The 15,466-nt window shown below is 47.0% G+C and overlaps 1 protein-coding gene across 14 annotated transcripts in view; it reads left to right on the top strand.

Annotated features, from left to right (window-relative positions):
* The first annotated feature begins 8,568 nt into the window (after nt 1–8,568).
* PWWP2A (PWWP domain containing 2A) overlaps nt 8,569–15,466 on the top strand; it is a 64,232-nt gene continuing 57,334 nt past the window's right edge. For 7 of the 14 annotated variants that reach the window (XR_001887960.1, XM_017885705.1, XM_017885708.1 and 4 more), the window contains exon 1: nt 8,592–9,262. Coding sequence is in view for 8 of the 14 variants with exons in the window: in XM_017885705.1 (XP_017741194.1) it covers nt 8,679–9,262 (584 nt within the window). In the remaining 6 variants the exon portion in view is untranslated. Of the gene's footprint in view, nt 9,263–11,160; nt 11,355–14,552; nt 14,805–15,466 lie in introns of those variants that run through there. The other 7 variants (XM_017885714.1, XM_017885711.1, XM_017885710.1 and 4 more) reach the window with 6 other exon arrangements.

Genomic DNA, 15,466 nt, shown 5'->3' with positions numbered 1-15,466 from the left:
GTGCGCCTTCAAGGTCTCGCGGGCGGGGGGTGGGTGGGCGGGGGTGGGAGCCGCACCATCTCCATTGCCACGCCACAAAGACAGCCAAGACCCAGGCCTCGCCTCCGCTGGAGGAGGAAGGCGCCTTATGAATCATTTAAAGTCCATGAAAAACTCTCCTGGGACTTGCTTTTCGCCTTCACCCAGCAGAGATACCAGGGCAAGAAAAGAATGTGTCCTGACCCAAAGGAGAACAAAATGTCCAGGCTGGTGGAGCTCTGGCTTCTCATCTGGGAACTCTCTTGTCTCTCCAACCCATCAGATCCTGGGGAACCCAGTCACGCCTGTTTTTCTTTCTGCACACCCTGTCTAGAAAACCCACATTTGGGATCTTCCTATTACAAGGCGACCCAGGCCCTATTTTATTCACTTATTTATGTGTGTATTTGCCAAAAAAGCAATTCGAAGATTCCCCCCTAAGAAATACATGTTCACTGTAGAAAATTTAGAAAATTAGGATAATTGAGACATGTAGATGGCCAAAAAGAAAAGCAACTCCACATTAATCCTACCACCTAGAAATAACCATTTACTTATTTGGTCATTTGTTTATAAATTCTATGAATTATTTTTATTTTGAGACAGGGTCTCACTCTGTAGCCAAGGCTGGAGTTCACTGGCGCAATCACTGCTCCCTGCAGCCTCGAGCCCCATGCTCAAGCAGTCCTCCTACCTCAGTCTACCAAGTTGCTGGGACTACAGGCATGAACCACTGTGCTGGGCCTACAAATATATGTATGTGTATTTTGAGACGGCGTCTCGCTCTGTAACCCAGGCTGGAGTGCAATGGTGTGATCTCAGCTCACTGCAACCTCCGCCTCCCGGGTTCAAGTGATTCTCCTGCCTCAGCCTCCCAAGTAGCTGGGACTACAGGAATGTTCCACCACACCCAGCTCATTTTTGTATTTTTAGTAGAGATGGGTTTTCACCATGTTGGCCAGGTTGGCCTTGAATTCCTGACCTCAGGTGATCCAGCCACCTTGGCCTCCCAAAGTGCTGAGATTACAGGCTTGAGCCACCATGCCTGGCATTTTTTTTTTTTTTTTTTTTTTTTTTGACACATAGTTTCACTCTGACACCCAGGCTGGAGTGCATTGTCGGCTCACTGCAACCTCCGCCTCCTGGGTTCAAGCAATTCTCCTGCCTCAGCCTCCTGAGTAGCTGGGATTACGGGCATGTGCCACCACCCCTGGCTAATTTTTGTATTTTTAGTACAGACGGGGTTTCACCATGTTGGCTAGGCTGGTCTTGAACTCCTGACCTCAAGTCGTCTGCCCACCTTGGCCTCAAAGTGCTAGGATTACAGGCATGAGCCACCATGCCCAGCCTCCTACAAATATTTTTTTTGAAGGCCTATCATATGCAAGGCACTGTACTAGGAATGGAAGTACAGAGATGAACAAGGCAGGTCTCACAAAGATTTTTTTCTATATAGAACTGTTCACACATACCTTCCTAAAAAATCTCTGCTGTTCTAAAACTAAACAAGTACAAATAAGGTAGAGAATAGGAATTTGGTATAAAATTGAACCAAAGCAACTTAGAGCTAAATATTCTGGTCATTTTGTGTTTGTCTATATAGTCGAAGGAACAACTGGAGGTAAACGTGGAAATAGCTGCTTGGGAGTGAATGGCTATGAAGTAAATGCTAAGGCCAGTGCCTGGGCCCCAGTTCCTGGATCAGAATTTACATTGGCTGGACCAGATGATGTCCACACTCCTACACAGGCCTCCAGACCCTTGAAGAAGATAATGAGAAAAGTTACTGGCTCACACGTGTGATCTAATTTAACACAAACCTCACAGCAACTATTTGAAGTAGAAATGACTATTATATTACTTGATTCCCCCAAGCTCATCTGGTGGCTGTCTCTGCCTGGCACATAGTAAGTGCTCATAAATCGTTGGATTAATGTTGGCTCTTATTATGGAGACTGTCCTTAGTATTGAGATTTACCTTTGTAATATGATGGCTCTTTCACCTGTGGTGTAAAGTGAGAATCTGTTATCAGAAGCAGGTGGTAAGGGATGTGTGGTATCCATATAGAGCAGGAAGTTTTATTTATTTATTTATTTATTTGAGATGGAGTTTTGCCTTGTTGCCCAGGCAGGAGTGCAATGTCGTGATCTGGGCTCACCACAACCACTGCCTCCTGGGTTCAAGCAGTTCTCCTGCCTCAGCCTCCCAAGTAGCTGGGATTACATGCACCCACCACCACACCTGGCTAATTTTTGTATTTTTAGGAGAGATGGGGTTTCACCATGTTGGCCAGGCTGGTCTCAAACTCCTGATCTGAGGTGATCCACCTGCCTCAGCCTCCCAGAGTGCTGGGATTACAGGCATCAGTCACTGTGCCTGGCTCATCTGAAATGTTTTGTTTTAATTTCTTCAAACTTTTAAGTTGTGTGATATCAGTTTCTGAAATTGCTGTCAGTGATCCCTGCCTGTTCGTATACATGCCCTCGAGGAATCCTCTCTCCTTGTAAATAGCTGGACCTGGTGACTTGCTTCTGAACAAAGTACAGCAAAAGTGCTGGGATGCCTCTTCCAAGATCAGATGACAAAATACTGTGACTTCTTTCTTGCTTACACCAATTTTTCCTCTGGCTCTTCTTGTATGCTTACTCTGATAAAGCAAGTTGCATGTTTTGAGCTGTCCTGTGAAGCAGATCTATGTGGCAATTAGTTGAGGGCAGCCTCTGGTTAACAGTCACCAAGGAACTGAATCCTATAAATCAGGGGTGTCCAATCTTTTGGCTTCCCTGGACCACACTGGAAGAAGAATTGGGCTACACATAAAATACACTAGGCCAACAATAGCTAAAGAACAAAACAAAACAAAACAAACAAACAAAACAAAACAAAAAACGCAAAAAATCTCATAATGGCCGGGCGCGGTGGCTCAAGCCTGTAATCCCAGCACTTTGGGAGGCCGAGACGGGCGGATCACGAGGTCAGGAGATCGAGACCATCCTGGCTAACACGGTGAAACCCCGTCTCTACTAAAAAAATACAAAAAACTAGCCGGGCGAGGTGGCGGGTGCCTGTAGTCCCAGCTACTCGGGAGGCTGAGGCAGGAGAATGGCGTAAACCCGGGAGGCGGAGTTTGCAGTGAGCTGAGATCTGGCCACTCCACTCCAGCCACAGAGCGAGACTCCTCAAAAAAAAAAAAAAAAATCTCATAATGTTTTAGGAAAGTTTGCGAATTTGTATTAGGCTGCATGTGGCCCATGGGCCACTGGCTGAACAAGCTTGCTGTAGATGAAAATGTGAGTGACCTTGGAAATGGACTTTCAAAATACATATGCCCAAATATATATATTTTGGAAGAAATTTATCGTAAGGAATTGGATCACTTGATTGTGGAGGCTGAGAAGTTGCATAAACTGCCATGTGCAAGCTGGGGACCCAAGAAAGCCTGGTGTTATTCCAGTCCAGGTCCAAATGCCTGAGAATCTGGGAAGCCGATGATGTACATCCCAGTCCAAGGACAGGAGAAGACTAATGTTCCAGCTCCAATAGGCAGGCAGGCAGGCAGCAGAAGGAGTGAATTCCTCCTTCCTCTGCCTTTTGCTTTATTCAGCCTCTCAACAGATTGGATGATGCCCATCCACATTGCTGAGGGCCATCCACTTTACTGAGTCCACTGATTCAAATGCTAATCTCATCTAGAAACATCCTCTCAACACCCCAGAAATATGGTTTAATCTGGGTGCCCTTTGGCTCAGTCAAACTGGTACATAAAATTAATCATCATATGGACCCTTCCCTAGTTAAGCTTTCAGATGAAACTACACCCCCCAGCTGACACCTTGATTTGTAGCCTTGTAAGAGACTGAAAGAGAGGACTTAGTTAAGCCTTGCCTGAGTTTCTCACCCTGAGACATGGTGATGAAATAAATGTATGTTGTTAAGACACTAAGACCACTAGCAGGTATAGATAACTGATATCAATTTAATTACAGAAAAGTACATATAAGTGCAGAGCTTGATGAATTATTACAAGCTGAACATACCTGTGTATCCAGTGCCCAGATCAAGAATGAGAAAGTATCAGAACCCCAGAAAACACCACTCATATTCTCTTTCAGTCACTAGCTATGCTGCTCCCCCTCATCTCCTATCAAGAGTAATCCCCAGGCAGGGTGCCATGGCTCACATCTGTAATCCTAGCACTTTGGGAGGCCAAGGCGGGTGGATCACGAGGTCAGGAGATTGAGACCATCCTGGCTAACATGGTGAAACCCCATCTCTACTAAAAAATACAAAAAATTAGCTGGGTGTGGTGGCGGGCGCCTGTAGTCCCAGCTACTAGGGAGACTGAGGCAGGAGAATGGCATGAACCCAGGAGGCGGAGCTTGCAGTGAGCCGAGATAGCGCCTGGGCAGCAGAGTGAAACTCCGTCTCAAAAAAAATAAAATAAAATAAAATAAAAAAAGAGTAACCCCATTCTGACTTCAAACAGCATAAATTTGTTTTGTTTGTACCATATATAAATAATATTGGTCAGGTACAGTGAGTGGCTCATGTCTGTAATCCTAGCACTTGGGAGGCCAAGGTGGGCAGATCACTTGCAGTCAGGAATTCAAGACCAGCCTGGCCAACATGGTGGAACCGTGTTCCTACTAAAAATACAAAATACAAAAATTAGCCAGACTTGGTGGCAAGTGCCTATAATCCCAGCTACTCGGGAGGCTGAGGCATGAGAATTACCCGAACCCAGGGGTGGAGGTTGCAGTGAGCTGAGATCACATCACTGCACTCCAAACTGGGTGACAGAGCAAGACTCTGTCTCAAAAAAAAAAAAAAAAAAACATATAATATGCACAAAATAACTTTTTAGCAGATTCTCAGAGAGATCCCCCTATTCATGATACATTGAGAACTACTGACTGACGTGCGCGCACGCGCGCACACACACACACACACACACACACACACAGAGGCAGAGATGACGAATGACATAATCGTCAGTAGTTATCCATCACAGCCTTGGTCTGGGAGCAGGTGATCTAATTCTAGAGGAGAATTTTTTTTTTTTTTGAGACAGAGTCTTGCTCTGTTGCCCAGGCTGGAGTGCAATGGTGTGATCTTGGCTCACTGCAACCTCTGCCTCCCGGGTTCAAGCGATTCTCCCACCTCAGCCTCCCAAGTAGCTGGGATTACAGGCATCCACCACCACGCCAGGCTAAGTTTTGTATTTTTATTAGAGACAAGGTTTCACTTTGTTAGCCAGACTGGTCTCAAACTCCTGACCTCAGTTGATCCACCCGCCTTGGCCTCCCAAAGTGTTGGGATTATAGGCGTGAGCCACCACGCCTGGCCTAGAAGAGAAATATTTATTATCTCATCAGAAATAGGCCCAGAACAGGAGGAGCAATCCACTCAGCCCCTATGGTTTGATGGCCATGTTCTCCATGTTATCTTTTGTCTATAACTCTATTTCCTGAGAAACCAGGCCCAGAGAAAACCACTAAGCCATATTGAGCCACAGTTATTTCTCTCCAGGGACCAATACCCTGTGTTTGGGTTTTTACTTAGGCTTATTCAAGTTTGGTTATTGAGGATCAGCACCCCTTGAGTATGATCAACCACAGATACGAGAATAAGAATGAGTTTTTGGACTTAGTTGCTAACAACTATTGAACTATTTTTACTATAATTGAAGGTCTATGCTAAACAGTTTATATATGTTACATAAATAAAAAAGCAGACCAGGCTGGGCGCAGTAGCTCATGCCTATAACCCCAGCACTTTGGGAGGCCAAGGTGGGCGGATGGGTGGATCACCCGAGGTCAGGACTCTGAGACCAGCCTGGCCAACATGGAGAAACCCCATCTTTACTAAGAGTACAAAAATTAACTGTGCATGGTGGTGGGCACCTGTAACCCCAGATACTTGGGAGGCTGGGGTGTGAGAATCACTTGAACCTGGGAGGTGGAGGTTACAGTGAGCTGAGATCATGCCACTGCATTCCAGCCTGGGTGACAGAGTGACACTGTCTCAAAAGAAAAAAAAAAAGAGAGAGAGAGAGAAAGAAAAGAAAAATACAGACCGGGTGCAGTGACTTATGCCTGTAATCCCAGCACTTTGGGAGACTGAGGTGAGCAGATCACTTGAGGTCAGGAGTCTGAGACCAGCCTGGCCAACATGGTAAAACCCCATCTCTACTAAAAATAAAAAAAAATTAGCTGAGCATGGTGGTGGGTGCCTGTAATTCCAGCTACTCTGGTAGCTGAGGCATGAGAATTGCTTGAACCTGGGAGGTAGAGGTTGCAGTGAGCTGAGATTGCACCACTGCACTTCAGCCTGGGCGACAGAGCAAGACTCAGCCTTGAAAAACAAAACAAAACCCCCCCAGCAAACTCTATTGGTAAGTAGTTATTATTACGATGTTTTACAAATGAAGAAATAGGTTAAGCAATTTGCCTAAGATCATGCTCAGATCATACAGGTAGTCAGAGGATGACTGGGCAGTCAGATACAGTTGTATTTTTTATTTTTATTTTTTATTTTTTGAGACCAAGTCTTGCTCAGTCACCCAGGCTGGAGTGCAGTGGCGCGATCTCGGCTGCACCTCCAGGGTTCAAGCAATTCTCCAGTAGCTGGGATTACAGGCCTGTGCTACCATGCCCAGCTAATTTTTGTATTTTTAGTAGAGACAGGGTTTCACCATGTTGGCCAGGCTGGTCTCAAACTCCTGACCTCAGGTGATCCACCCACCTCGGCCTCCCAAGGTGCTGGGATTACAGGCATGAGCCACTGTGTCCGGCCTATTTTTTTTTTTTTTTTTTGAGACAGAGTTTCGCTCTTGTTGCCCAGGCTGGAGTGCAATGGCGTGATCTTAGCTCACTGCTACCTCTGCCTCCCAGGTTCAAGCGATTCTCTTGCCTCAGCCTCCCGAGTAGTTGGTATTACAGGCAAGCACCACCACGTCCAGCTAATTTTTTGTATTTTTAGTAGAGATGGGGTTTCACCATGTTGGCCAGGCTGGTCTTGAACTCCTGACTTCAAGTGATCCAACAGCCTCGGCCTCCCAAAGTGCTAGGATTACAGGCGTGAGCCACCGCGCCCGGCCTTGTGTGTATTTTTAAATGATATTCTGAAACTTCCCTGATTGGGATCTTCTACTGGCCTTTCCCCCGGGAGCCACTTGGTTTGAAATAGGCAGAGCATATGGTGATATTTGTTTATTGCTATTTTCAGCCTTTTCCGTGTAAAACCGAAATTCTGACTGTGCAATTTACCAGGCGAGTAACCTTGGGCACCCTCTTTGTGCCTCGAAATTTTAAGGATTGAGATGATATGCTATAGTGTTTGTATTAGTGCCTGGTACATGGTACTTAAAAGACACTAGCTGTAATTATTCTTCAGGACTTTATTTTTTTTTTACTCTCAATGCTAGCAGCTTTTCTTCCCTCTCTCCTGTAGGCATTCTCCCAGAAAAAAAGGCTGACTCTGAGGTGCCATTTGAGAGAAATAGGTTCAGTAGATTCTTCCAGAGATAACAAACAAGAGACTTGACGTGGGAGTAAGAGAAGTAGGGGCGTTAGGACACTGAAGTGAGAGAGCTTTTCCTCTTGGCATTGGAGAAGCCAGGAGACAAAAAGGCTTTTGCAGGGACCAGGTGCGTCCACTTTGCAGTGTATTTGGAGAGAACAAGCGTTCACATATCAGTCCAGCAATGTCTCAAGACTCCTTTCTGGAACAGTCATCAGTTTAATCCAGTGAGGATGGTGTCTCTCCTCTTTCATGAGCATTTTCCTATTTTTGAAATGTTAATAAGTAGGTGCTTTGTTCCTAGGAAGTGGAGAGAAGTCAAGGAAAATACTCATCGTACTCCTAGAAGTCAAGGAAAACACTCCTCGTACTCTTTATGGCAGCTGGAGTGGCTGCTGTGAGCCAGCTGCCATGAGGTTATGGAGAACGTCTTGAATATTCTATTCCCCAGCACCTAGTGCAGTGACTAGCATAGTAGGCACTCAAAAAGTGTCGGTAGGATTGTATTTCAAACTTTAGTTGTCTTTCCCAGAGAAGCCTGTCGTGCCCACACGCGGTCGCAAGAAGTCCGCGCCTAGAAATAACATTTATTCTAAGGATCTCTGCGCAGAGATTCTTGGGAAGCGGTTCCCCTCCCGCATTCCCTAGTTACTCCTCCCCTCGGCGCCTTTGAAAGAAGTGGCACGCCACATGATTGCCTCCTTTCTCCCACCTCCGACTGATAATGGGCAGGAGCGTAGGCCAACCATAAAACTTTATTTCCTCTTCCAGCCAATAGCAAGAGGCGATGAGTATATGGCTCCTCTTTTGTGACTTCCCCCGCCCCCTTGGATTCCGCCCCCTATTCCTCCACTCAGATCCCACACTTGACAACACATCTGGCCAATGAGAAGTTCCTACTCTGCGTGGGAAGGATGGACTGACTAGATGATAGACGTCCACCCCTGGCCAATGGAATATCACAAGTGCGGGAGGGGTGTAGAATGGAACCAATGACGAGGTGCCAAAAACGAGCATCAGGGAAAGGGCGGGACGAAAGTGTTCGCGGGAGGGAGGGGAAGGCCCAGGGAACCAAGCAGCGCTGCCGCCGCCGCCGCCGCTGCAGCCGGAGTTGGAGGAGGGAGAAGCCAGGAAGAAAATGGCGGCCGTGGCTGCAGAGGCGGCAGCGACTGCAGCGTCCCCCGGGGAGGGGGGCGCCGGCGAGGCCGAGCCGGAGATGGAGCCCATCCCCGGCAGTGAGGCCGGCACTGACCCCCTCCCGGTCACGGCCACTGAAGCGTCTGTGCCGGATGGCGAGACCGACGGACAGCAGTCCGCTCCTCAGGCCGACGAGCCGCCGCTCCCGCCTCCACCGCCGCCGCCGGGGGAGCTCGCCCGCAGCCCAGAGGCGGCGGGGCCGGAGCTGGAGGCTGAGGAGAAACTGTCCGTTCGGGTGGCGGAGTCGGCTGCAGCTGCGCCTCAGGGAGGGCCCGAACTTCCACCTTCTCCTGCATCGCCGCCGGAGCAGCCCCCGGCACCCGAGGAGCGCGAGGAGCCGCCGCTGCCTCAGCCCGTAGCCCCGGCGCTCGTGCCGCCGGCGGGCGGGGACTCCACGGTGTCGCAACTGATCCCGGGCTCGGAGGTGCGGGTCACGCTGGACCACATCATTGAGGACGCGCTCGTCGTGTCGTTCCGCCTCGGGGAGAAGCTATTCTCCGGGGTCCTCATGGATCTGTCCAAAAGGTACCGCGCCCGCCCCCAGCACGCTCCGGTCCGCTGGGTCCCCAGGGAGGGAGTGAGCCGGGGCGGCCCCCTCTCCCCGAGCCCTCTCTTCCCTGCTCCCCGGGGCCCCGCCCTCTGGTCCTGCGCGGCGCGTGGCGCGCGCTCCGAGTGGGGCAGGCGCGCGAGACCGGGAGAGGGCGGTCCCGGCCCCAGGTGGGCGCCTGCGGGGCAGGTGTGCCACCAGGTGGGAGGGCGCGGGTGCAGATGGGCTCACAGGTCTCACCCCTCACTCCCGGCCTTCTGCGACTTGGCCTGGACTCACCTTCACTGTGCGGGTGGGTTAATGCAAGATGCAGATGGATTTTTGCAGAGAACGGCGTGTTGGACGCGGGGAGGGGGCCATTGCTTGCGAGGAGGCACTTGTCTGTCCTCAAATTAACGTTTACCTTTAGCAGGGTTAGAGAAAGGGGTGTGTACATTGGGGATCCCAAAAGGTTACCTGTCACTCCTTACAGGGGGAAGAGCATTTGTTAAAATGAACCTTTTAACTGTGATTCTTACGGTTAGAAGTCATTCCCGTTAGGTTAACCATTCAACAGAGAAGCATATTTTGCTAATTTTAATGATAGTTTTAAGAAAAGTGTAAAGAAGAGATTGGAGACTTTAAAAAAATCCTTTAATGTCAAGGTGGTGTAGCATAAAAATGTTCAAATAACTTCTAATACCTGGGATACCGTTTATATAATAAGGACAAGAAGGTTGAGTTCATCTACAAATTTGACTTAACCAGCACATTTTCATTTTTTGATTTAAAATGTTTTTGGGCTGTGCTTTAAACAGGGGAAGAGAACCTGTTCTAAGTCTGGAGTTAACCTTTTTATTCTCTTCTTTTGCAGATATGAAGTGCAGAGACTCCCATTCACGCCTTTCCATTCTGTTTCCTACAACAGCACACACTCTGATGGTATCTCACCTGTTTGTCATGGCTTATTAGTATGTTTTACTCTTAAACTGCTTGCTCTCCCATCAAGACACAGGAATCCTTCTTTCCCATTTGGGTAAAAAAGCCATTTAAAATTTCATATTAAAGTATGGTGTTTGCGGGGGAAAGATGAGAGCAGTTACTCTGTATTATTTAATCTCAAATATCTTTTTTTTTTTTTTTTTTGGAGACGGAGTCTCACTCTGTCCCCCAGGCTGGAGTGCAGTGGCGCCATATTGTTGCACTGCAACCTCCGCCTCTTGGGTTCAAGCAATTCTTCAGCCTCAGCCTCCCAAGTAGCTGGGACTCCAGGTGCGCACCACCACGCTGGTCTAATTTTTGTACTTTTTAAGTAGAGACAGGGTTTCACCATGTTGGCCAGGCTGGTCTTGAAATCCTGACCTCAGGTTATTTACCCGCCTCAGCCTCCCAAAGGGCTGGGATTACAGGCATGTGCCATCGTGCCAGGCCTCAAGTATCTTTTTTAAAAATAATTTTGAATTAGGGCATTTGCACTTCTGTTTATGTTTGTTTGTTTACTTATTTAATAGAGACGGGATCTTGCTGTGCTGCCCAGGCTGGTCTCAGACTCCTGGGCTCAAGCGATCCTCCTGCCTCGGCCTCCCAAAGTGCTGAAATTACAGGCGTGAGCCACTGCGCCCGGCCTGCACCTCTGTTTTCATAATTAGAAAGCAGAATAAGGTGAGTGTGCTTTCTATTGATGTATTTTATTTATTTACTTATTTTTTTTTGAGACGGAGTTTTACTCTTGTTGCCCAGGCTGGAGTGCAATGGTGTGATCTCAGCTCACTGTAACCTCCACCTCCTTGGTTCAAGCGATTCTCCTGCCTCAGCCTCCCAAGTAGCTGGGGGCTAATTTTGTCTTTTTAGTAGAGATGGGGTTAACCATGTTGGTCAGGCTGGTCTCAAACTCCTGACCTCAGGTGATCCACCCACCTTGGCCTCCCAAAGTGCTGGGGTACAAGCATGAGCCACCTTGCCCGGACTCTGTTAATGTCTTTAATAGTGAGAGACACTCAGTGGTGTGTATGCTGTTGAATGAAACAGAAGAGATGGCCAGTGATTGTGTGAGAATCTGGATTTCAAATCTGCAAAAGGAAGGTGCAGAAGGTAAGTTGTTTTTGGAAATGGAATGGATAAGTGCTCATTGTGTTAGTGCTTTATTTTTTAAAAATTTTCTTTGGTAGAGAATTGCAATTGAGTTTTGGTCTCTTGCTATCAGTGCTTAGAAACAGCAATTTCTTTTGTTGGAGGAGCTATTCCTAATATGAACCTTTTCCATTTGAATATTCTGAAGTGAAAGGATCCTATTATTATTATTATTTATTTATTTTTTCCAAGACGGAGTCTTGCTCTGTCACACAGGCTGGAGTACAGTGCTGCTCACTGCAACCTCTGCCTCCAGGGCTGAAGCAATTCTCCTGCCTCAGCCTCCCGAGTAGCTGGGATTACAGGCGCCCATTGCTTTGGGAGGCCAAGGCAGGCAGATCACTTGAGTGCAGGAGTTCCAGAGGAGCCTGGGCAACATGGTAAAACCCTGCCTCTACAAAAAAAAAATATAAAACTTAGCCAGGCATGGTGGCTTGTGCCTGTGGTCCCAGCTACTTGGGAGGCTAAGGTGGGAGGATCTCTTGAGCCCCAGAGGTGGAGGTTACAGTGAACTAAGATCATGCCACTGCAGTCCAGTCTGGGTGACAGAATGAGTCCCTGTCTTAAAAAAATAATTGTGGAAATGTTGAGGAAATAAAACACAGTGACTCTAAAATTTAGCAATTCAAGGAATTCTTATTGGACTAATGATTGACTAGTTGGATTTCCTTTTTTTTACAGTTTAATCCGGAAAAACGGACCAGCCAGTATATTTTGTAATTTGCACTAATATTGATTGCACACTTTCATGTGCAGTTTTGGGGTTTACTGATGGATCCAGGAGATTTTTTTTTTCTTTTGTTTTGTTTTTAAGAGGTTGGGTCTCGCTGTGTTGCTCAGGCTGGAGTGCAGTGCTAGGATCATAGCTCCCTGCGTTCTTCCACCTTAGCTTCCCAAATAGGTGGGACTACAAGTGCACACCACCACGCTTGGCTAACTTTTTTTTTCCTTTTTTTGAGACGGAGTCTCACTCTGTCACCCAGGCTGGAGTGAAGTAGTGTGATCTCAGCTCAGTGCAACCTCCATCTCCTGGGTTCAAGTGATTCTCCTGCCTCATCCTCGCGAGTAGCTGGGATTATAGGCACCTGCCACCACGCCCGACTGATTTTTGTATTTTTAGTAGAGACAGGGGTTTCACCATGTTGGCCAGGCTAGTCTCTAACTCTTGACCTCAGGTGATCTGCCCACCCCAGCATCTCAAAGTGCTGGGATTACAGTCATGAGCCACCACGCCCAGCCCATTTTTGTATCTTTTGTAGAGATGGGGGTCTTACTATGTTGCTTAGACTGGTCTCGTGCTCCTGGGCTCAAGCGATCCTCTGATTTTGACCTCCCAAAATGCTGGGATTACAGGCATGAGCCATTGCAGCCAGCCAGCTATATTTTCATCCAAACGAAACCTTGAGATCCAGCATAGAGACATGACTGCCAGTCTGTTTCAGAGACTAGGCTGGAACCCAGGGCTACTGAGTTTGTGCTGTTTTTTTTTTTTTTCTTTGACAGAGTCTCGCTCTGTCACTCAGGCTGGAGTGCAGTGGTGCGATCTCAGCTCACTGTATCTTCCGCCCCCTGGGTTCAAGTGATTCTCCTGCCTCAGCCTCCTGAGTAGCTGGAACTACATACCACCATGCCTGGCCAATTTTTTTGTATTTTTTAGTAGAGACGGGGTTTTACCGTATTGGACAGGCTGGTCTCGAACTCCTGACCTCCTGACCTCGTGATCCGCCTGCCTTGGCCTCCCAAAGTGCTGGGATTTTAGGCATGAGCCACTGCACTTGGCCACACCTGGCTAATTAAAAAATTTTTTTTTGTAGAGATGGGGGTCTTACCATGTTGCTCAGGCTGGTTGAACTCTTTTTTTTTTTTTTTTTTTCTTGAGACTGAGTCTCGCTCTGTTCCCTGGGCTGGAGTGCAATGGCACAATATCGGCTCACTGCAACCTCGGTCTCCTCGGTTTAAATGATCTTCTGCCTCAGCCTCCCGAGTAGCTGGGATTATAGGCATGTTCTACCACGCCCGGCAAATTTTTGTATTTTTGTGGAGACAGGGTTTTACCACGTTGGCCAGTCTGGTCTTTGAATTCCTGACCTCAGGTGATCGGCCCACCAGGTGCTGGGATTATAGGCATGAGCCACCGTGCCTGGCCTGAACACTTTTTTTTTTTTTTAAACAGAGTCTTGCTCTGTCACCCAGGCTGGAGTACAGTAGTGTGATCTTGGCTTGCTGCAACCTCGGCCTCCGGGGTTCAAGGGATTGTAGTAGAGACGGGGTTTCGCCATGTTGGCCAGGCTTATCTCGAAGTCCTGACCTCAAGTGATCTTCCTGCTTCAGCCTCCCAAAGTGCTGGGGATTACAGGCATCAGCCACTGCACCGGGTCTGAACTCTTGGCCTCAAGCCGTCCTCCCACTTCTACACTCCCAAAGTGTTAGGATTACAGGCGTGAGCCACCGCACCCAGCCAAGATAGTTTAGACTCTACTAAGGCTATATTCATCAGTTGTTTGAAAGTAATTTGTATCTTATTTGAATTGGCCATTGAATTCAACCTCTAGGTAAAAAATTAGGAGCTTTCTACTGAGTGCCCATTATATGCCAGACATTGTACTTCAGAAGCTTTAGTTTTTTTTATAACCTTGGTAGTGTTTTTAATTTACACAGAAGGAAATGGAAGCTCATTTAATTTGACCAGTTAACTTGTAAGTGGCAAAGCAAGGATTCAAATGTAGGTTGATCCCATTCTAAAACCTCTGCTTTTTCTACTTGAATATTAGAAAGCTAGTTGGGCTAAGTTTTAGTTTAAGCAGAAAGTAAAGAATGGCATGTTTCTGAAAGTTGCATATTTCTGAAAGTTAGTGCTTCTCTTGATTTCATTGCCTGTGTGGAGATAATAGAAAGGATATGGGTGTTGGAGCCAAGCAGATTCTTTAGTTGGGTGAAAGCCGTGAAACCTGGCTCTGGAAACTCTGCTAGTTCCTTAGCTGAATACAGGGGAATACATAGTAAGCTCTGAAGTTTTGGTTCTTGCTTCTCCAGTGAGATTAACATTTGGGAGACTAAATGTGTAATGTATTTCTGCTTTTCTTCAGTCTTCAGAAGGGCTAGTTATTGCTTTTATAAATTTCTTCCATATTTTATGCTGATGTTATGCATGGTACAGAAATGTCTTTGTAAAATTGGAAGAGCTATCTACTGTGTGGAAAAGGTGTTTGAGTCTAGAACACAGGATTTAATATGTGTGTGGATGACTAAGAGTCTGCTTTTGTAATCATTTGAAATGCTTCCCTTCCCTGTTGTATTATTATTTTTTGCATTATTTTCAGACTTACTTGGTTGGAGAACACATTTTTGAGGAGAATCATTCTGTGAAAAAAAGGAGCTGAACACATGTAACTCAAGAAAGAAAAGAAAGTGGTACTAAATAGTAAATTATTGACCTGGACAGAGTGTTAGGGTGCTTGGGCTTTAATTTTTTTTTTTTTTTTTTGAGACAGAGTCTCGCTCCTGTCACCCAGGCTGGAGTACAATGGCGTGACTTTGGCTCACTGCAACTTCTACCTCCCTGGTTCAAGCAATCCCCCTGCCTCAGCCTCCTGAGTAGCTGGGATTACAGGCACACGCCACCATGACTGGCTCATTGTTTTGTAGTTTTGGTGGAGACGGGGTTTCATCATGTTGGCCAGACTGGTGTCGAACTCCTGACCTCAGGCAGTCCTCCACCTCAGCCTCCCAAAGTGTTGGGATTACAGGCATGAGCCACTGCTCCTGGCCTGGGCTTTAATTTCTAATATTGGTACTAGCTTCTCCTATTAGCACTGTGACTTTGGGCGTATCATTGTGTCTTACTAAGCTCCATTTCCTAGTTCTTAGGCTAATTGATTTAGCCTTGGACAGTTCACTTAGACACAAGCAAACTTTGTGCCTCAATTTATACGTAAAATCAACAGAATGACCAGGTGGCCTGATGTTCCCTGTACCATCCTGGTTTGTTACGTCCTTTCTGTCTTCTAGGTAGTTTTCTTTGGCCCGTAAATGACACAGTGATTTTGAGGATATTTTTAGTATCGGGTTAAAAT

This window comes from Rhinopithecus bieti, unplaced genomic scaffold, assembly GCF_001698545.2.
Source record: "Rhinopithecus bieti isolate Rb0 unplaced genomic scaffold, ASM169854v2 scaffold_15146, whole genome shotgun sequence".
NCBI lineage: Eukaryota > Metazoa > Chordata > Mammalia > Primates > Cercopithecidae > Rhinopithecus > Rhinopithecus bieti.
This window is presented reverse-complemented; position numbering and strand designations above follow the sequence as displayed.